The sequence below is a fragment of the Pseudophryne corroboree genome, chromosome 2 (assembly GCF_028390025.1).
Source record: "Pseudophryne corroboree isolate aPseCor3 chromosome 2, aPseCor3.hap2, whole genome shotgun sequence".
Lineage (NCBI taxonomy): Eukaryota > Metazoa > Chordata > Amphibia > Anura > Myobatrachidae > Pseudophryne > Pseudophryne corroboree.
In genome coordinates this window covers 80,275,158-80,296,732 of record NC_086445.1, presented here as the reverse complement: position 1 = coordinate 80,296,732, position 21,575 = coordinate 80,275,158, and the positions used below count along the sequence as shown (strand labels likewise).

Sequence of the window (21,575 nt, the reverse complement as noted above, 5' to 3'; positions counted from 1 at the left end):
ATATAAATTGCATGCAACCAATCCACTTTTATATAAGTCATCCCATATATTAGATGCTAATAGCTCAAAGACTGCTAAAATGGCGATAAGAAAAATGCTTATCGAGTCCCCCTTGACAGGTATATCTCTCTCTCCAAGGCTTGATACATCTCCCCAGAAGTCTGAGAGCTTGATTTGTGAAGGGCGGACTTCTTAAACCAGTGACAGGCAACCTGACACCCTCGGGGGGGGCAGCACTGGGTGGCCCTGTAACCTTCTAAAGGGCTACACATTACTCCTAATCTCAGTAGTAAGTTATAGTAATGCATGTAATCAATGCTACAGACACCTACCTGTAATACTGTATCTGCAGGCCTTTTAAACAAGCAATGTGAGGTATAACAAATAATTCAAATAATACAGCTGTAATTAGCTGGTGACTGTAGGTCACATGTGGCCCCAGGGCTGCCATTTGTCCATCACTGTCCCTAGACTTGCATGAACAATACTGAAGCGTCACTTGATTGAGCTCTGTTGTATTTGTGTTGATTAGTTTAGGCTGTCATTGGCTTTTCCAACTTTTTTTCACCGTAACACACACACACCTTTTCTTTTGGTCAGCCCGGACCTGGCTCTCCTCCCTGGCCAAGCTCTCAGGCTGCTTCACCTTTGTGTCGGCAGCCGCCGCAGGTGCATTAAAAACTCTGGCTGTGTGACATTATATAGAGGAAGATTTATCAAACCTTCTATAAAACACAAGTGGAGGTTAGGAGGTTTGATACACCTCTAGCTCCCTGCCACTCATACATGGGGAGATGTACCAAGCCTTGGAGAGAGAGAGAAAGTGAAGAAGTTGGTCACCTCCACTCCATTCCTTAATGGGGGTCATTCCGAGTTGTTCGCTCGCTAGCAGATTTTAGCAGCATTGCACACGCTAAGCCGCCGCCCTCTGGGAGTGTATCTTAGCATAGCAGAATTGCGAACAGAAAATTCTTAGCAGTTTCTGAGTAGCTCGAGACTTACTCCTACACTGCGATCAGTTCAGCCCATTTCGTTCCTGGTTTGACGTCACAAACACGCCCTGCGTTCGGCCAGCCACTCCCCCGTTTCTCCAGACACTCCCGCGTTTTATCCTGGCACGCCTGCGTTTTTCCGCACACTCCCAGAAAACGGTCAGTTTCCGCCCAGAAACACCCACTTCCTGTCAATCACACTCCGATCACTTCAACGATGAAAATTCTTTGTTCGGACGTGAGTAAATCTAGTAAGTTTTGTGCTAAAATACTTACCGCATGCGCACTGCGTACCATGCGCATGCGCATTTTTGCCTTAATCGCTCCGTTGCGAAAATCGGCAACGAGCGAACAACTCGGAATGACCCCCAATACCTTTCCCCCTCAGAGTTTTAGGTGGCCCTAATCATTGGCACCCTGGACAACCGCCTAGGTTTGGCAAATGGTAGCACTGACACTGTACATGCAATTTCCGTCTACTTTTTGAAGGTTTGCAGGGGAGGGAAATGCTGATGTGGGATCAGTGATAACGTTGACTGAAATCTAGTGCGGCTTTAGGAGCACACTTTCCTTCCAATCTCACACTTTATTACTAACCTCATGGCTTTCATTATAGGAGCGAGGGGACATGGGAACTGTTTTATCATGTTGGTCACAGTTTGCCTAGAAATGTTATGTTCCAGAGAAGTGCAAAATGCATCCTACTGAATGTAAATGAATGGGATCCAAACTCTGGCATTTCTAGAGGTGGCAAAACTTCATCCTTTTGCTGGAATTTATATTCAGTCAGACAATCCAATCCTGCAATCTGATATGTCATATTTGCAGGTGTGTGCAAAAGTAATCACACCAGTGTAACCCAATCTGTATTCAACAACCTGCCATTCTCAGTAGTTTTTTTGATGGGCGTGAGTGCTGCGGGCACCCATTACTCACCTCACTTGTAGTGCCCCAGTGCACCGGGTTTAGGCGTGTAAAGCAGCTAAACCCGTGCGAAGTACGGGCCAGCAGCCGTTTGGGCGCCCAAAAGCCCTACTTTTTGTGGAATTCCACTTTATGAACAATTGAATAGCTCTGTCAGACACCCATTACTCACAGGCGCGCAAAAAAACACAAGTCTCCCCCCCCCCCCCCCCCCAAATGTCACAAAAATCATCTTCCTAGTAGCGCAAGAGTACAGAAAACCGTTACTATGATAGTAGACACAAAGGGATTGAAAATAATTGTGGAGTCTATTCATGAAGTAGTGAAAAGTGTGGAGAAGTGAACATGGCAACCAATCAGCATTGAAATAACATTTGTTTGATAAATCTCCCCCTGATTCTCAAGGTGGGTGCTCAGTGAGCGACATCGCCTTGTGCACGATGCCACGGCCGGCCGGAGCGTGCAGCTTTGGACGACGAGTCGCAATCGAGCTACATGCACTGCTAAGACCGAGGGTCGTTAACGACCTGCGGGGCCACACATCGCTCGTCGTCAGCTGTATACACACTGGGCGATACGCGGCTGAGACCGAGGGTCGTTAACGACCCGCGGGAACGCGCCTCGCTCGTCGTCAGCTGCATACACACTGGCCGATATAGTAAACTATATCGCTCAGGAGGGTAAAAATCAGCTATATATTTTACTGTATCGCTAAGTGTGTATGCGCCTTCAGTCAAAATCATCGGCTCTGTCTGTTTCTTTTGCCTGTCGCTCATCTGCCAATACCTCTACAAGCCCTTGTGTACATCCATGCGTAGTAATCTGCTAGGACTGAGAGGCTCACTATGAGTAATCGCGCTTGGTGGGTGTTTAAATGCCACCATCAGTCGCACAACTGCAGCTGCGGCTCTGTACGAACACAGTCTGCACACATGCGCAGTGAAAAACAAATAAATTGCTCAACTACATCCAACTGCCACATAGCGTGCGACGCAGAATCGGACCCCAAGTCCTTTACTTAATCATGTCTCTACAATCAGTTGGCACCGACCTTAAGAAATGTCTGCGGATCATGAGAAAATATTTGTCCGAGTTTATTTTTAGTATCCTGGGAGTTGCTGGAAGCGTCGAGCCAGCGCAGAGTAATGTCCTGGGCTCCCAGCTTTATACTTGGCGTTGCGCGTTATCACGGCTCAGCAGAAAGGATACCTACAGGAAACGAGAGATGAATGGAACATGTTTATGTTTAGTGCGGTGAAATGTTAGTGGCTCGGGTTACACTTTGCCTGAGAAGTCCTACAGCGCAGGAAGTGTCAGTGGAAACTGTTATCCCAACCAGAGAGCCGCAGCGGTAATATAGCCTAGCAATGGGTTCAGGCTCCTAGGCCGGCCTGTTGGTCTGTTTATAGGAGCTGTTAGATGTTTGGCACGTGTACCTCGTGGGGTCATGTACTAAAAAGTACAAATGTCCAGCTGTCCCTGTTTTAACTAATTATTTCCACATTACTTTTCTATAAATGTTCACGGAAACTTTTCAGTGGAATCTCTTCTGCAGACTATTTGCCTTGTTTTTTTTCTATTGAATAGGAACTTTCCATTATAACAATGGAGGTAACTATTTTATTGGCTGAATCAATTACTGTAACTAGGAACTGGTGACATCACTGAGGCATGAGGCCTATGTGCCTCATGCCTCAATCATGTCCCTGTTACCTAGCTCCTGTCCTTGGGGATCTCTCGGTGAATGTTTTACAGTTCTCCTAATTGGCGCACAGGTGTATTCATTACTGGCTGACACGTGATACTGGGGAAATATGTAAAACATGCACTGTTAGGGGAACGCTCACGTAGTGAATTGATTGACTATGATAGGTTTTCGCAAACTCTGTCCTCAATGCACCATAAAAGTCCAGGTTTTAAGGATATCCGTGCTTGTGCACAGATCGTATAATCAAATTGACTGAGGTACTATGTCAGTCACCTGTGCTTAAGCATGGATTGCCTGAAAACCTGTACTGTTATAGGCCCTACACACTGGCCGATACCACTGAAAGATATGAACGATCTTGTTAATTAATGAACGAGATATTGTTCATATCTTTCAGTGTGTAGGCACCAACGATGAACTATGCGTGGCCCCTTGCTCATTCATCGTTGGTGGCGGCTCGTTTAAACATGCAAGACAATATGGACATTCTCGTCCATATTAGCATGCAGGGCTATGGAGCCGGGTGACATGGGGAGTGAAGAAACTTCACTCCCCCTGTATCGGCTGTCGGGGACCTCGCGGTGCATCGTGCTGTGTGTAGGGACTATCAGACTATGGGGGTCATTCCGAGTTGATCGCTAGCTGCCGTTGTTCGCTGCGCAGCGATCAGTGTAAAAAAAGGCTAATCTGCGCATGCGTAGGCACCGCAATGCGCACGCGCGTCGTACGGGTACAAAGTCCATTGTGGTTTTGCACTGGTTCTAGCGACGATTCCAAACGTACAGCCGATCGCAAGGAGATTGACATGAAGTGGGCGTTTCTGGGTGGCAACTGACCATTTTCAGGGATTGTTTGGTAAAACGCAGGCGTGGCAAAAAAAACGCAGGCGTGGCTGGGCGTTCGCTGGGCGAGTGTGTGACGTCGAAACCCGTCCCTCCGTCGTTAGAATCAACGCACATGAAGAGTAACTACAGGGCTGGTCTTGTTTTGCACAAAAAGTTTTTGCAGACGCTCTGCTGCACAAGTGTTCGCACTCCTGCAAAGCGAAAATACACTCCCCGGTGGGCGGCGGCATAGCGTTTGCACGGCTGCTAAAAACTGCTAGCGAGCGATCAACTCGGAATGACTCCCTATGCATACCTCCCAACATGACCCTCTCCAGGAGGGACACAATGCTCTGCTCCTGGACTTCCCTCTTAATGTATGATTGCCGGCACCTGTGTTGAACAGGTTAATGGATAAGAAAGGTGTTTCACCACAGGTGATGGCCATTATAATTTACGAGGGAAGTCCAGGAGCAGAGCATTCTGTCCCTCCTGGAGAGGGTCATGTTGGGAGGTATGCCCTATGTGCCTTGAGGATGTGGCTGTGAACTCCTGACCTGGACTATTAGGGTGGCTTGAGGGAAGAGATTAGGGTCCACTGGACTATAAAATAACCTGTATGTAGATGATGGGTATGCTTTAGTGTGAAAGCTGCCTTGTTGTTTTCCGTGCTGAGGTAAATATGTGTATAAAATAGACAACTACAGAAATCTGGAAAATGGAGGCTTATAACCCAACTCACCCCTCCCGAGACATAAATGTGAAATACGTATGGTTTTCAAAATCTTTTTTACTCCCATGAAAACATGATGTAGGGAAAAATAATTCCACTTTATGCTTTACAAATCAAATCCAGCTGTTACAGGCAATTAGCTCTGATTGGATTGGAATGAAATGCAGCATTTCTATAGAACTGTCTACTGGGAGTAAAAGCAAAAAAAAACCACTGAGGCCTCCTGTAACCAAAAATCAGGATGTAGCTGACAAAATGGCTGCTTTATGTCTGTGTGTAGTGACAGGTCCACCTTAAAGAATCACTAAACCCAGATTTAATTTCTACACATAGAGCTAGTATTAGTCCATAAATGTATATAAAAAAATATCCAAAGGGGTAGGGACATAAACATGGTATTGGCAGTATTTTCCCTTGAACTCCCAGACAGACGACATAGGGCCTAATTCAGACCTGATCGTTGCAGGAGCTTCGCTGGTAGGGAGCTACTCTTCAAGTACAAAAGCATCGCTACTGTGCTGGGCGTCCCCCTGCATGTCTGTGTGACTGATCGAAGATGTGCTAAATTTAGCACATCTACGATTAAGTCTGAATTAGACCCATAGTGCATACACACTGAACGATATCGCTAACGATATCGTTCAATGACGTCATCCTGCCACAACCCTGAACATGCAGTTTCTAATGATATCGTCAGATTGACCTGCATATTCGGATGATGGGGGATATCGTTAACGACCCACGGGAGCGCGCATCATTAATGATATTGTGCGTATACACTGGACGATTATCTTAACGATGTGTCGTTATCGTCCACACCTTTCAAAAAAATCGTCCAGTGTGTATGGGGCTTTACACATCGATAGCGGCAGCAGACAATACAGGACAAGTTCGGTAGAGAACCTTGTACTATTTGTGATGTATTCAAAATAAGTTGGATACAGCATGTTGTGGTGTTGCTTTTTGTAGAGTTCCTACATGTTTTTTGCTTTGGACTAGGCGGATTTATTTATAAAATAACTGTGCACATGTCTGCATGTGCATGTATTTATATATATATATATATATATATATAGAGCAAAGAAAAGAGGCGGCACTTCCAGATTTGTAAAAGTGAAAAACTTTAAGTCATAGATCGACGTTTCGGGGGGTCTCACCCCATCATCAGGATAACATGTGTACATAAATAATAAAACATTTATACTCACAGTCTGCCTGTTCTCCCACCCACACATGTTATCCTGATGATGGGGTGAGACCCCCCGAAACGTCGATCTATGACTTAAAGTTTTTCACTTTTACAAATCTGGAAGTGCCGCCTCTTTCTTTGCTCTACATGTGGGATTCAATATCTCTGGGAAGGCACTCCAGTAAGTTTTTCTATATGGGGCCACGCTGTCCCTTATGAGTGCCGGGTTTTGCACATGGATATATATATATATATATATATATATACTCACATACTCATTATACACTTTGTTAGGCACACCTGCACACACCTGACCCTTACTCAAAAATATCTAATTAGCTCATCGTGGCTGCAATTCAATGCATAAAAGCAGACAGACATGGTCAAGAGATTCAGTTGTTGTTCAGATTATTGATGTGAGGCTATCAGGTGTATAGTCATCATAATCTTCCCTTTTTTTTCTATGAAGTAGAACTACATTTCCCAATCTCCAAGCACCTGGAATTACACCTTGCGCTTTGACCCCTTCAGACTTTTAACAGGAAATATAAATGAAAAGCAGCTATTTAGGCCGTCTGCAGTCTGTGTCATTGTCCATAACCGCCCCCAGCAGCATTCAGTCTGTCTATTACTCCCTTTGTTTCTTTTCCCTTTCAGTAATGCATGTAAAGAATGGTTCGCCACCCTTTTATCTTTAGTTTTAAGCTAATATCACAGAACTGGCACCACACCGTCTGGCAGACTCCTACCACAAAGTCCTTGAGATACTGACAATAACAAAAACCCTGGAATACTAATGCATGCAGAGGTTTTGTTGTAATTGGCCTTAATTATAAAAACAAACATTGTGACAGCAGATATTTCAGTAACACTGGGAAATGTATTAGTAGCATTTGTGTATATAGCGCCAGCATACTCTGCACAACTTTGCAAATCGGGACCAGTGCGGTAACAAAACAAGACTGAGCATTACCAGACAGGCAAAGGGGTTAAAGGGCGCTGCTTGCTAACGCACGCTCTATAGAATAATAGAAGTTTGGTAGAAGATCTGGAGAGTATGGCTAAATGTGGGTGCCCTCCTTATAGAGGTGATACCAAAACCCAAAAGCTTATTCGTTTTCCTAGAGAAGTGGAATAGATTGACAAGCGCAGATGACGTAGAACCAAGCCTTATTGGTCTCCAGCTGATAGAGGAAGCCAAGAGGAGATGAACAATGTTTGGCAGTGTCCAGAGTTATTAGGCTGGAGTGGTAACTCGCCATATATGTGAGGAGATCATCTACAGTAAAAGACTTTCATCAATGACGTTCTACTGGAATTACAGCTTGCCCAGGGATATACATTGGCTCACTCTTCACGCTTTGTACCTTCCAACTTTCCCATCATGGGACCGACCTATCTGCAAGCGGAACAGTTGGACTGAGCCTTTTAAAATGAGCCTGTTCCACCTAAATTGGGACAGTTGAGCGAGGGATCGGCGGGATCCCAAACGCTGGTCACCCATACCCAACCCATTGAGCGGTATGGGTAAGGATACACATGCAAAGAGTGTCTCCATAACCTTTTTTTTGTGGCATCACCTTTAACTTTAGTGCTGACCTTACTTTGCTATTTAAAATTTGCAGATGCGCCTCACACAAACCTTATATTGCTGGAGTTGTCATTTATCATTCAGGCTTATAACGAAGATGTTCTCTGTCTGAATGTAATTGGGGGGATAAAGTGCATGTTGGTATGATGGCTGTAATCTCCTGCTACGATAATAGACTCATCATCTTTCAGTGCCATAATTCAGTAAAGAGTTCAAGTTACACGACCGTGAGATGACAAAACCGGAGCGTTACATGCCTGCCGGCCCTGACCCTTGCTGGAGGATTAGTCTGGATTCTTGCGACGTCGCTATTTAAAATGAAACAATAATATTTGTATTATTTTGGAAGCGCTTCCATCTTTAATCTCCATTGAAATGTTAAAGAACTTTAATGCTTTGCACATTTTAATGCCTAATATAAGGGCGTTGTGATATTGCTTGACTGAAGTAAAATGAAATATTATCTATACCAGGATTGAACAACCCCAGGCCATACTTGGACATGTATTACATGGTGACTCGTTAATTCGACTAATCTTTGTGACTCCACTTGAACAATGAATGGTTATTTAATGATGTGAGATGTCCGTAGCATTTGTTTCGTGTCTAGATTATGTGTTTCGGGGCAGCATTGTGACACAGTGGTCAGTATTGCTGCATCACAGCATTGAGGTGATGAATTTCAGTCCAATTAGTACCCTATCTGTGGGCCTGATTCTGATTTGGACGTAAAGCAAAAAAGTATCTAGAACAAACCATGTTGCAATGCAAGGGGGTGCAAATACATTTAGATTGTTTCAGTGCAGGGTAAATGCTGGCTGCTTTTGCATGTAGCCCACTAGTGTTAGACAGCTTTATTTTTACACTGCATTTTAGATTTTCTCTCTGCACCTGTTACATCTGCCCCACCTGCAGTGCAATATGGTTGTGCCCAGCTGCATAGTTACAGTACCTGATTTTTTTGCTTTACTTCCAAATCACTATCAGCCCTGTGCCCCATGGTTTCATCTCACACCCCAAAAAAATACTGGTAGGTTCATTGGCTTCTGATTATAGTAACCCTACTGTGTGTGTCTATGTAGTATGGTACATAGATTGTAAGCTCCAGTGGGGCAGGGCTGATGTGAATGATTACATAGTCTCTGTAAAGCTTTCTGGGCTCTCAATATATAACTGTTGTTAAATAAAACATTTGTCTACCTATAGTCCCACAGATATACGTGCTAAAAGTGCTTTGCAGAGTGCCGCATCCCAGCACTCTCTGCATAGATTCCATTGCAGGATGAAATGCTGCAGCTTTCTGCAGACTGTGTGCGGAGCAGCCGAGCAGTATGCATCTTTTATAAGCCTTCCTTTCCAAATGGACGTATAGTGGTTTTAAATGAGGAAAAAATCTCATGCAGCTGAGAATGCAAACTCGGACACATCCAGACACTAGGACGGAGATAGGAAACCAGTCACTCACCATGGGGTTCTAGGACTACAAGTCCCAGCATACCTCAAGGGGTGGGAGAGACCAGTAAAGCCAGAAATGGTCACAGTAGGCCCCCGAACATTATTATTAAGTCTGTATAAAAGTAATTGACTTTATATAACTTCTATAAAGGTGAATGCAACTCCGCTGGCACCTCATACAATTTACTAGAAACCGTTTAGTCTGTAATCTCCTTACCTCCTGCTAAAGCGCTCTAGTCTGGTGTAATGCTATAAGCCTCCAGCAGTACAACAGCTAGGGACATTTGTGGTGGCTGCTCTGACATCACTGATGACATCATGACGTAACTTCTTTTGGGGGGGTGATAGTCAGGTTTAAATCACACTCATCCCTCTTCTGCCGTCACATGATGTGCTGGTATCTTTGAGTCTGTTTGAGTGTGGCAGCCATTGTTGTCTGCTGTCCATTGAGAATTTGAGAAAAAGATAATGATTTGTAGGAGGACGGCAAAAAATAAATAAATAGATGCCTAAAAGCTACAGTACTTAATTTGCTATTTAAAAAAATAAAAAGCCTTCTGTGTGGGATGTTGCTGTAATCCATGACTGGTCACAGGGATTCTGGGGATCTAAGAAGCTGTATCATAGGAACAGTATATTCTACGAGGTCAGGAAACACAGGGTCAGCGGGTTGTCGACCAGATTTCTCTTTTCCTAATCTGTTTTGCCAACTTTGTTTTATGTGCTGATATTTATTCCACCTTGCTGATTTCCTCCAAAAACTCAGAGCTTGCAATGTAGCACTGGTATGAGGGAGACCTAAACCATGTAGCGTCATTATAGACTAATACTTTGCCTTGTTTCAGGTATCCTGTCTGCCTACTACAGCCTGTGTGTCCCCGCACAGTGTGAGGATACAGACTACCTGTATCAGGACTGCCCTCTGTTGGCTGACGGCAATGACCCCTCTTCGGTGCTAGCAGAGCCAGGCAGTGCTTCCAGAGAACACGTCTGTGGTATGTATATAACTTATCTGCTTTCCACTTCTAATGTCTGGCTATGTAGGACTGCAGAACTACGCTTTCAGGTATCTTCGTGTGCACGGTTAGAAAGGGGGTGTCAGCCCTAAATAATATTTGACATGATTCATTTGCACCGAGGCATAAACCCTTATTAAACCGAATGTCATTAATAGTAATAATTGCCATATTAATGATGCAGCTCCTTATGCTGAGTTTTAGTTGGCCACCTCAGACTCCTCCATCTTGAAGATGTCTAGTATGTGGGTGGAGGTGCTCTACACACCTTATTATGAAACATAATAGGAGACATTTATCAAACCTTGAAAAGAGATAGAGAGCGATAACGTACCAACCAATCAGCTCCTGTCATTTTTCAAACACAGCCCGTAACATGAACGTTAGATTGGCTGGTACTTTATCTCTCTGCAAGGCTTGGTGTATCTCCCCCTTCACCTCTCTCCGCTTTATCTCTTCAAACTTTGATAAATCTTCCCCAGTATCTGCTTACCACAGTATCTGCAATTCCATCAAAGTATTACTTTTTCAGTGTTAATGCTGCCTTCCTTGCCATCTTAGACACCAGCAATAATCTGGAGTTTGGTACACCCTGTCCTATATATATATATATATATATATATATATATATATATATATATATATATATATATATATATATATATATATATATATATATATACACACACACACACACACACACACACACACATATATATATATATATATATATATATATATATATATATATATATATATATATACATACAACAGAATTCCAAGTGCGCACAACAACTTTTAAAATATAAATGACTGATTGTCAATTAACATACAACCGACAACCATAAAAAATTCACAATAATTTATTAAAAGCAATTCATTGGACATATATAACCTCTAGCAGAATATCACCAAGGTTTTAAGTGTCCTTTCTATAGAGTTCAGAACCCAACGCGTTTCGTCCTTGTTAGGACTTCATCAGGGGATATCAACAGAAAGCATGACTCCTCAAGGACCTATTAACCGGTTTGTTCTTGGTAGAAGAGACAATCTTTATCACAAGATGAATAGTGTGATCAAATTGTAATTAAATCGGATGACTTATAGACAAGAATAGTCTATGTACGGTGTGAAAATACTCTAATGAAGAATCTTAATCCTTAATGTAATATTGTGACCATGGAATGAATTTCTATCAATTGGTGACTTCAGAAACCAGAAGAATGTCATATCATGACCTCCATAAGTGAATATAAACCCTTGTATACGGGAAACTAATGGTGAATCAATGTCCACTAATACGTGTCATTAAGTGATGATCCAAAGTACAGATTTCCCAGAGATGTGTATAGGTCTCTTCCACAAATGTGAAGAGACCTATACACATCTCTGGGAAATCTGTAATTTGGATCATCACTTAATGACACGTATTAGTAGAAATTAGTAGAAACGTATTAGTAGAAATTAATTAATGACACGTATTAGTGGACATTGATTCACCATTAGTTTCCCGTATACAAGGGTTTATATTCACTTATGGAGGTCATGATATGACATTCTTCTGGTTTCTGAAGTCACCAATTGATAGAAATTCATTCCATGGTCACAACATTACATTAAGGATTAAGATTCTTCATTAGAGTATTTTCACACCGTACATAGACTATTCTTGTCTATAAGTCATCAGATTTAATTACAATGTGATCACACTATTCATCTTGTGATAAAGATTGTCTCTTCTACCAAGAACAAACCTATTAATAGGTCCTTGAGGAGTCATACGTTCTGTTGGTATCCCCTGATGAAGTCCTAACAAGGACGAAACGCATCGGGATCTGAACTCTATTTCAAGGATACTAAAACCTTGGTGATATTCTGCTAGAGGTTATATATGTCCAATGAATTGCTTTTAATAAATTATTGTGAATATTTTATGGTTTTTGGTTGTATGTTAATTGACAATCAGTCATTTATATTTTAAAAGTTGTTGTGCGCACTTGGAATTCTGTTGTATATGTCTATTGTGAACCCTTAACTGGCAAAAGGGGTGGTCTTCTGTATGCCGGCGGTCGGGCTCCCGGCGCTCAGTATACCGGCGCCGGGAGCCCGACAGCCGGTATACCGACAGCCGGTATACCGACACTTATTCTCCCTCGTGGGGGTCCACGACCCCCCTAGAGGGAGAATAAAATAGTGTAGCGCGCCACCGTGCCCGTAGCGTGGCTAGCGCAGCGAGCCCACAAGGGGCTCATTTGCGCTCGCCACACTGTCGGTAAGCCGGCGGTCGGGCTTCTGGCGCCGGTATGCTGGTCGCCGGGAGCCCGACCGCCGGCATATCGTTGTGAACCCGGCAAAAGGGTTATTCTAAAAGTGCAGCCCCCCTGGTAGCGCAGATTTGGGTACATTTGTGTGTAATATATATATATATATTTCGTGGGCGCGTTGGCTGGTGTGTACACCCGATATGTCTGTGAACCATGTCGGTCACAGACATATTGCGTCAGATGTGCAGCACAGCCGATGGCCGATATATCTGCAGATATATTGACGCATCGTGCTGTGTGTACAGGCGGTCTGCCATCCGTATACGTGCTGCAGAGGCCGCTGGTTACTGACATCACAACTGGGCGGGCACATGTAAATACAAAAACCAGAAAGAGAAAATGAAGCATTTTTGTTGGCCGCACCAAACCACGAATCCTTTTCTAAATAAAATAACTGTTCTTTATTAGATATGCATTAAAATCATTTTAGGAATTTGGTGAAATATTAAAATATAGTGTGAATAAGAAAAACAAAGTGTGATATTAAAACTACTTGTTTCCGATCAGTGATCCTTCAAAGTGAAATACACAATAAAAGGCTACTTTGCCTGTAAATAATTCAGTGTCAGTGTCTTATTTGTATTGTCCAGTATACTGCTCTCTTAATTGATGCAACAGACTTATGGGCCCTACACTCTGGACGAGAATAGTGAAAGATATGAACGATCTCGTTCATTAATGAACGAGATACTGTTCATATCTTTCAGTGTGGAGGCATCGGCGATGAACGATGTGCAGCCCCGCGCTCGGTCATCGCTGGTGCCCCGCCGCTTATGCATGCAGGCCAATATGGACGAGATCGTCCATATTTGCCTGCACTGCTATGGAGCCGGGTGACGGGGGGAGTGAAGAAACTTCACTCCCCCCGTCACTGCCCCCCCCCCCCCCCCCGCCGCCGGGTCGCCCGTCGGCCAGCTCGGTGGCGGATCGACAAATGTGTAGGGCCCATTACAGTGCGAGTTATTTTCCTCTTATACTGGGAAGATTATATCACAACACTTGCAAATACCTCAGTAAACTGTAGCCATTTGTACTGTTACCAGCATGTAGTTCAACAATGTATCAATATTTGCTCTCCATACAGAAAGAGGTAATTCACCCACTATCTGCCTTCAGGTACCACACTGGTATTGCTGAAGTTTCAGTTTGAGGATGGGTTTCCCACAGTATCTGTTCTTATATATGTCTTTCTATCTTCTGGGCAGTGATTGATGAAGCACCTAGTATAATAGATTTGTCTGTCATGAGACCCCCCCCCCCACAGGTTGTGTTGGTATACATATTATCACATTGGTAATGGTTCAGATCTCGTCACACAATATACATCTGTATCGGCTGGGCAATCTAGCATAACACTGCCCCTTAATGGCGTTTGTATAGCGCTGTACCACCCAGAATTGTGCACGTTAAGATTAATGCTTTTATTATTATTTATTATTTAAGAGTGCAATCAGAGGGGTGATCTATCATATAGCTGGGCGGCAATATGATGGATCACCCCTCTGATTGCAGTCTTCAATAATAAATAATAATCCCCATTCACCGTAAGAATGGTGAAAAGTCCCTTTTTTCTGACCTAATTGAATACCCCCCAGAGTCAGTTCAGAAAATGGCTGCCTCTGCTGTATAGAGGTGAGTGATGATTGCTGTATTCTTTAGTGTGAAAAGCTAATTTCTCCTTGGACTTCAAGGCGATAGCCTCTTGGTGGTACAGTAAATATGCTTGCATGGCTTCATACAGTTCTCGACCCAAGTAACAATTCTATCAGTAATTCACTGATGTACTGTAGGTACTGTTAGATACACCCCCCGACTAAAAGGTTCATCTAGCCAACAGTTTCAGCTACATAAAGAGATGTACTTGTAAAATATGGGGCAGATGTATTAAGCCTGGAGAAGTGATAAAGTAGTGATAAGTGGAATCAGGCACTCAGCTCCTAACTGTCATTTTTCAAACCCGTAATGATTGGCTGGTGCGTTATCACCTTCCACTTATTGCTTCTCTAGGCTTAATACATCTGCCCCTCTTTCTATCCTTTAATGTTTAAGGTTTTAGGGGAAAAATGCTCATTATATCCTTCTGTTCATTGATCTGATAATGCTTATTTTTCTTAATGTTTACCCCTTTTAATGATCATGGTAAAAAGTCCTTGAATGAGCATTTGGGATACGGTCGTTAGGTCGGCACAGCTTAGGGCGACAGTCATTAGGTCGACCACTGAAGGTCGACATGCATTAGGTCGACATGGTCAAAAGGTCGACATGAGTTTTTCACTTTTTTAATTTTGGTGTATTTTTTCGTACTTAATGATCCACGTGGACTACAAAGCGAAGGGGACACTGTGCATGGAGCCATGCGAGGGGACACGGTGCACTAACTGGGGTTCTCCGTCACTTTACGAAGAAAACGTCACCCAAAACCCCCACACAAAAAACCATGTCGACCTTTTGACCGTCTACCTACTACATGTCGACTCAATGACCATGTCGACCTATTGTCCCTGTCGACCTAATGCATGTCGACCTTCCATGATCGACCTAAGTTGTGTTTACCCAACGACCCATACTCGAGCACTTATTGAATTATCATTGTGTAATATTGATATTATTCAGCAGGGTGTGTGCTTAAACTTGTATATTGTCTGTAAATTTCACATATCTATCATTGTTCTTCCTCGACAGTAATTCTTTTGTTGACTTTCTTATTTATCAGAAGAACAAAGGTCCATTTTCCTGCCCCTGGATTATCTCAGGATATCGGAGGTGGAAATGCAAGGTTCTGAAGATGTTGCAACAGGAACCGTTCTCCAGCGATTGATCCAAGAGCAGCTGAGGTATGGCAATCCCAAGGAGAACATGAACCTCCTGGCTATTCAGCATCAGGCCACAGGAAGTGCAGGACCAGCTACCAGTATCGCCACAAATTCTGCTTCATCCATTGAAAACCTCGCTCAAGAAGACCCACAAATGGTCAACCAGTCAGCTCGTCAGGAACCTCAGGGGCAAGAACATCAGGTGGACAACACCGTGATGGAGAAAACTCTGAGGAACCCTCAGCCCCAACAAAATAATGAGGAGCTACCAACGTATGAGGAAGCAAAGGCCCAGTCCCATTTCTTCAGAGGCCAACCAGGACCAGGATTTTACGTTGCTGGTATTGTGGCAAATCATAAATCCAAGACTGAAGGCCGGCCGACGGTGAGCCGAGCCAACAGCGGTCAGGCCCACCAAGATGAAGCACTTAAAGAACTCAAGCAAGGTCACGTTCGCTCTATGAGTGAGAGGATAATGTTATCACTGGAGAGGAATGGAGTCAAGCAGCACTCCTCTACCTCTGGCAGTATTAAAGGACTAAAACACGGGGGCCCCTCTCCAGCTCCGTCCTCAGCAAACGAACTGGAACCGAGAGGGCCCCCGCCAGACTATCCCCACAGGGTCAAACAGGCCCCAAGTCCTGGGAATAAAATCCAGGAACAAGGACACTTTTACAATGAGCAGCAGCATCTAATGGTTCATGAAATGATCAAACCTTATCCTGCCCTTCAGGCAGCCAGGACTGAGGTGTCCGTTCTCCGATACCAGCCGCCCCCGGAATATAACGTAACCAGGTAATGATGACTTCTGTTGTATTGCTGCTAGATTTAGTGACGTAGGGCCATTCATCTATTCCAAGCATACTTGGTGGAAAAATAACAGGTGTTTGTTGTAAAAGTACAGATGCTGTGCCTGTACAGCAAATGCACTGCAATGTTCTGTTTTGGTCTTCTTAAAGGGATGGTCAACTTTAGGGCAGCCTCTTGGACACCTGTTGCAACACGTGCATTGCCTAGCAGGCAGAAAGAATACCCGATGTACTGAGAATTTGAGCTGTTTCGGGATAATTGTACAATGAATGTGTCATCTTAGCTAACAGGTCCGCAAGCATGCGATAAAGGCTGCCTTCCATTACGCTGAGGTTTGGATTGAATTTATTTGAGCAAAGTCTGTCCTCCAGCTGTGAAATCTTGGGTCTTCAAGTTAATGGCGCTGTACTCAGGGACAGTTGGGTTGTTGTAATACACCCATCATAAATTCCGTAGTTCTCACCATTCACGGTCACATATTGGCTTTCTGAGATAACTTGGTGACTTTTCCCATAAGAGTGATGAATGGGGTGTCCCCTTTCTCATGCTCTGCAGCCGAGGACACGACTGGCTTAGAAAATTATATGAGAAAATGTAAAGGAAATCTGTTCATCCATTATACTGAGATCAGACAAGATCATGGAATTATACCTTTGGGATTATATCATTGGAGTTATTCCGGGAAAGTAATGGCGATGGTTGATATGGCTTCTTTATAATTCGTACTAATATATTTATATACAGGGCTGAGCAAACCCCAGGAGCCAGACTTTCTCCGAGCTTTATGTGTTGCTGGTCATTCATTTCTGTTCACACCCCGGCTCTGACTATTGGGTGTTAGTGACTGATATTATAAACCTTCTGCTATGTCAGTTATTGCATGTTAAAAATAGATTGCAGGAATATGTTTTCATATTGAAGTTATGGGCAGAATACACTATGCATAAATGATTTAAATTGCTGTGATTACATAATTATATGCAACAAGACAATGTTATGCTTTGGTTCTTACCGTATTTATTAAACAGGTGCAAATAGAACTAGTTGGCTGGTTGTAAAGATAATTGTGCAGTCCGTGGGAGCAAATGGTTTTCGGCTAGTTATCAAAAACCCCTCAAAAACGTCTGCATTTAAAGAAAATAAATACATATAATAAATAAATGTATTGTGTGGGGGGAGGGAGCGTCACCGCCAGCATTTAATCAGCTCTGGCGCTTTCAGCCCAGTGCTGGTTACCCTAAGGTCAAAGGGGGAACCTGACATGGGGTCCACCTTGGTTTCAGGATATGGTAGAACCTTAGAGGGGGAACTCACAGCAGTGGGGTCATCCCAGTATGTTCCCGAACCAGCCCCAGGGCTGGTTTCTGTAGGGGGGTGCATGCGGACCGCACCTCCTTGGTAATGCCAGCTAGAATCAGGGCTGTTCATACCCACCAGCCTGGGATATGTGAGATATAAATAGGTCAAAATAGATTAAAAACAGGTTGTTTTTAGTGAATTGCAAGTCCCACCATGGTCTGGTTGCCAAACGTTGTGGCAATCTGGTACGTAGAGAATGATAAAGCTAAATATTTATCTTATAACATTCACTATATATTGGTAAGAGACTCAGTACGCAATGGGCGTATGGGGTACCGTAAGGGTACGCACTTAGCGTAGCAGACGCTAGGCCGTGGTCGAGACGCACGAGCGACACGTTCGCTCACGGCTTACGCTGGGTATCGAGCACGCTATAGGCGGTCCGAGTACCGTAATGCTACGCTACTAGCGTAGCGGACGCTGTGCCCACAAGAGGAACACGAGCGGCGCAGACGCTCACAGGATGACACACAGTAAACCTTGTATGCAACACAATGAAAGGCTGAGCCTATACTGTAAACCTTGGTTTTGTAATGTGAACACAATGCAATGCTAATTAACCTCTATTATATAAAAGCCTCTTGAGCGATTGAGACGCTCTGAATACTCTCAGCAATGTAATAAACACACAATACCTTGCTAAGGTTCCAAAACCTTTACTAACGAGATTTAGTTATGTAAAAAGGGAAAAAATACAGTTAACATTTTATACACTACAGACTAACATCAATATCTAAACATAATAACTACACTTATACAATATACAACAGCGTAACAATAACAGAGAGAGAGAGAGAGAGTATGGCAAATACAAACAGAGAACAAGTTGGTTACAGAGAAAAACTTACACACTGGGGAATGATCGCTGCGCAGTCCTGGTACCAGCTCTCAAGTTAGTCAGTGATGAAAACCTTTTGTGGAGAGTAGACTAAGCTGGCCCAAACTGGCTGCCTTATATACACTGCATACAGTACACTACAAAGGGGCCTACAATCTCATTGTTCATTGGACACAGGAATCTGCCTTCACATTATAACAAAAGGTCATAGGTTGATTCAAACAGGTGGGCTGTGACTATTTCATACTGCTCAGGTGGGAGGGAATCTCAGGATTCCCGCCGCATGGATAATGAACTGCAAATATAGTAAATGTCCATAAACTTCTTATAAACATAACTATTCGCAGGAGCGATTAATTTCTCTCAAACCAATACCGGAATGTTTCTAATAATATACTCTACCGTTGCATACCAAACACCACTGCTCAAAACCTGTCTGACCCTTCGTATCATGTAAAGAGGGATTTCTCTGTCCATGAACCAGTTACACTAAACAAACTTACTGATATTATTAAGGAGACCATAACCTACAAAATACACTATTTGGATTAACTATGTGACAATTGAGTCGCCCGCCAGACGCACACAAATTCTACCGTAAATGCACATACCACGCGCTTGAGCGCATGTCCGTGGAGGCGCCGTCACGCAACTGCGAATATGCGCACGCACGGGAGAGAATGTGCACGTGCAGCGGGCAAGCGCATGGGGTTAGTACAAGGCATGAGAATAACGATATTTTTCGACTTTGACAAGAACCATAAGTACCAGCTTGCCCTGTCGCTTGCCGAAGAAAAATATAAATAAAAACACACGTGCAGTTTAAGAAAGAAGCAAATAATAAATAAAAACAGTTTATGTAAAAAAAAAAAAAAAAATATATATATATATAGTATATTGATTATTTTCTTAGACCAAAGGACCTGTAAAAAAACAAAACAAAACCCCCCCAGAGTTGCCGGTTTGACGGTCCCCCAAAATGTAAAGTGAAGCGGCTGTAACTGCTTTCCTTACTTTGCATTGGCCTATACTTATCATTGGTGTTACTCACTAGTTACTTGAAGGCAACATGTGGGAACCGCCATTGTTAAGAATAGGACTAATGTAAGGTATAGGAGAGTAGTACTTTTTGGGGGGACTGTTAAACGGGCCAGTCCAGTATGTTTTTTTTAGGGTATCTGACAGGTTGCTATGGGAAATACCTCCGCTGGGTCTATTTAGAAGGTTTGATACATCTCCCCCTCACATCTGTACACCCCACTTCTGATGCAGATAATTTACATGTCTATTCATTGCCTCCTGTAAATAATAACTATTGGTGATGTGGGCTGGTTCTTAACACAACCGTGACGACTATCTAGCAACCAATCAGATCTGATCTTAATGGGTCTCTATTTGCTTTATTGAAAGGCCATTTTGTCCTTGCGTACTATGAATGTATGAGGAGATGTATCAAGCCTTGAGAGAGAGAGAGCAGTTGGGACAGTTGTCCAAAGCAATAATTGTAATGTCCATTTATTCCATACAATTAAAGTCCCATCTGATTTGATCACCTGTGAGATTTACCAGAGTGGGGTTTGTTAGGTGGTTTTACCTGACACGCCAGTGGTTTTGGTGTTTTGAAGCCCCCACTTTGGGAGTTTGAAAATGAAAACTGCTGCCGATACGCCGCACAAGCAGTCTCTTAGTAAATCTTGTGTTAAATGAGTTCACTTGGTAAACCCCATTGCACATGCAAGATCACTGTAGGCTGTAGTATTTAGGGTGACCATAATATTAAATATCCTTTTAATCTGGGACACATATGATTTACACAGGTTCTGTGGCTGGCTAAAACCAGGTGAAATTCAGGCTAGAGTTTATTTTCAAACTCCCAAAGTGGGGGCTTCAAAACACCAAAACCACTGGCGTGTCAGGTAAAACCACCTAACAAACTCCACTCTGGTAAATCTCACAGGTGATCAAATCAGATGGGAGTTTAATTGTATGGAATAAATGGACATTACAATTATTGCTTTGGACAACTGTCCCAACTGCTCTCTCTCTCTCTCAAGGCTTGATACATCTCCTCATATATCCATAGTACGCAAGGACAAAATGGCCTTTGAATAAAGTATTCCCCACCTGCCCTGTACTCTATGACTTGGTTGCTTGGTCCCGTGATCTTTGCAGTTAGGTCCCACAATGTAAGTTCCATTTGTCCCCAATCACCCAGCAAATGGGACAAATGATTGGATTGCATAGTGATTGGGCACAATTAGAATTGCAGCTGTTTGATTTCCATCAGGTGAAATGGCCTGTTCATGTTCACTGTGGTACAAAACAATTGGTTGGATTATTACTAATTAACCAGATGTCTGTCACTTAGAGACTCTGCAGTAAAACCTGGGGGAGACTTGCAGCTGTCCAGGGCTCTTGTAGAGACACAGTTGTTGTCAACATGCAGTTTATTTTGTAATACTGATTGCAGGTCACTATCCTATATGTAGTGCTGCAAAAACAGAAGAAAGAAGATGGATAGTGTCACATTAGTTATAATTATTATTTATCTTTGTTTATATACTGTCAACACATTACATTGTGCTTTACAGAGACTGCTTAAACATTTACATCAGTCCCAGCCTCCGTGCTTGCAGTCTAAACGGTGCAGAGCCGGGGCCTTCGACGCAAAGGATCTAAAGAATCTCTGGTCCCCCTCCCGCAGATTTAGCTATGGGGCCCGGGTGTGGTATATTAGGTAGGTAAGACTTAGGTCGACAGTGCCTAGGTCGACCACTATTGGTCCACAGTAAGTAGGTCGACAGGGACTCTAGATCGACATGTAGTAGGTCGACATGAGTTTTTTTTTAACTTTTCTCTTTTACGTCCTAGAGGATACTGGGGTCCATTTAGTACCATGGGATAAAGACGGTTCCACTAATAGCCATGGGTACTTTAAGAATTTGATAATGTGGGCTGGCTCCTCCCTCTATGCCCCTCCTACCAGACTCAGTTTAGAA

General features: G+C 43.2%; 1 protein-coding gene across 2 annotated transcripts in view; it reads left to right on the top strand.

Moving 5' to 3' along the window:
- AMOTL1 (angiomotin like 1) overlaps window positions 1-21,575 on the top strand; it is a 216,611-nt gene that overhangs the window by 94,760 nt on the left and 100,276 nt on the right. For both annotated transcript variants that reach the window (XM_063951456.1, XM_063951457.1), the window contains 2 exons: window positions 10,262-10,411; window positions 15,470-16,364. In XM_063951456.1, the coding sequence (XP_063807526.1) occupies window positions 10,262-10,411; window positions 15,470-16,364 (1,045 nt within the window). The remainder of the gene's footprint in view (window positions 1-10,261; window positions 10,412-15,469; window positions 16,365-21,575) is intronic.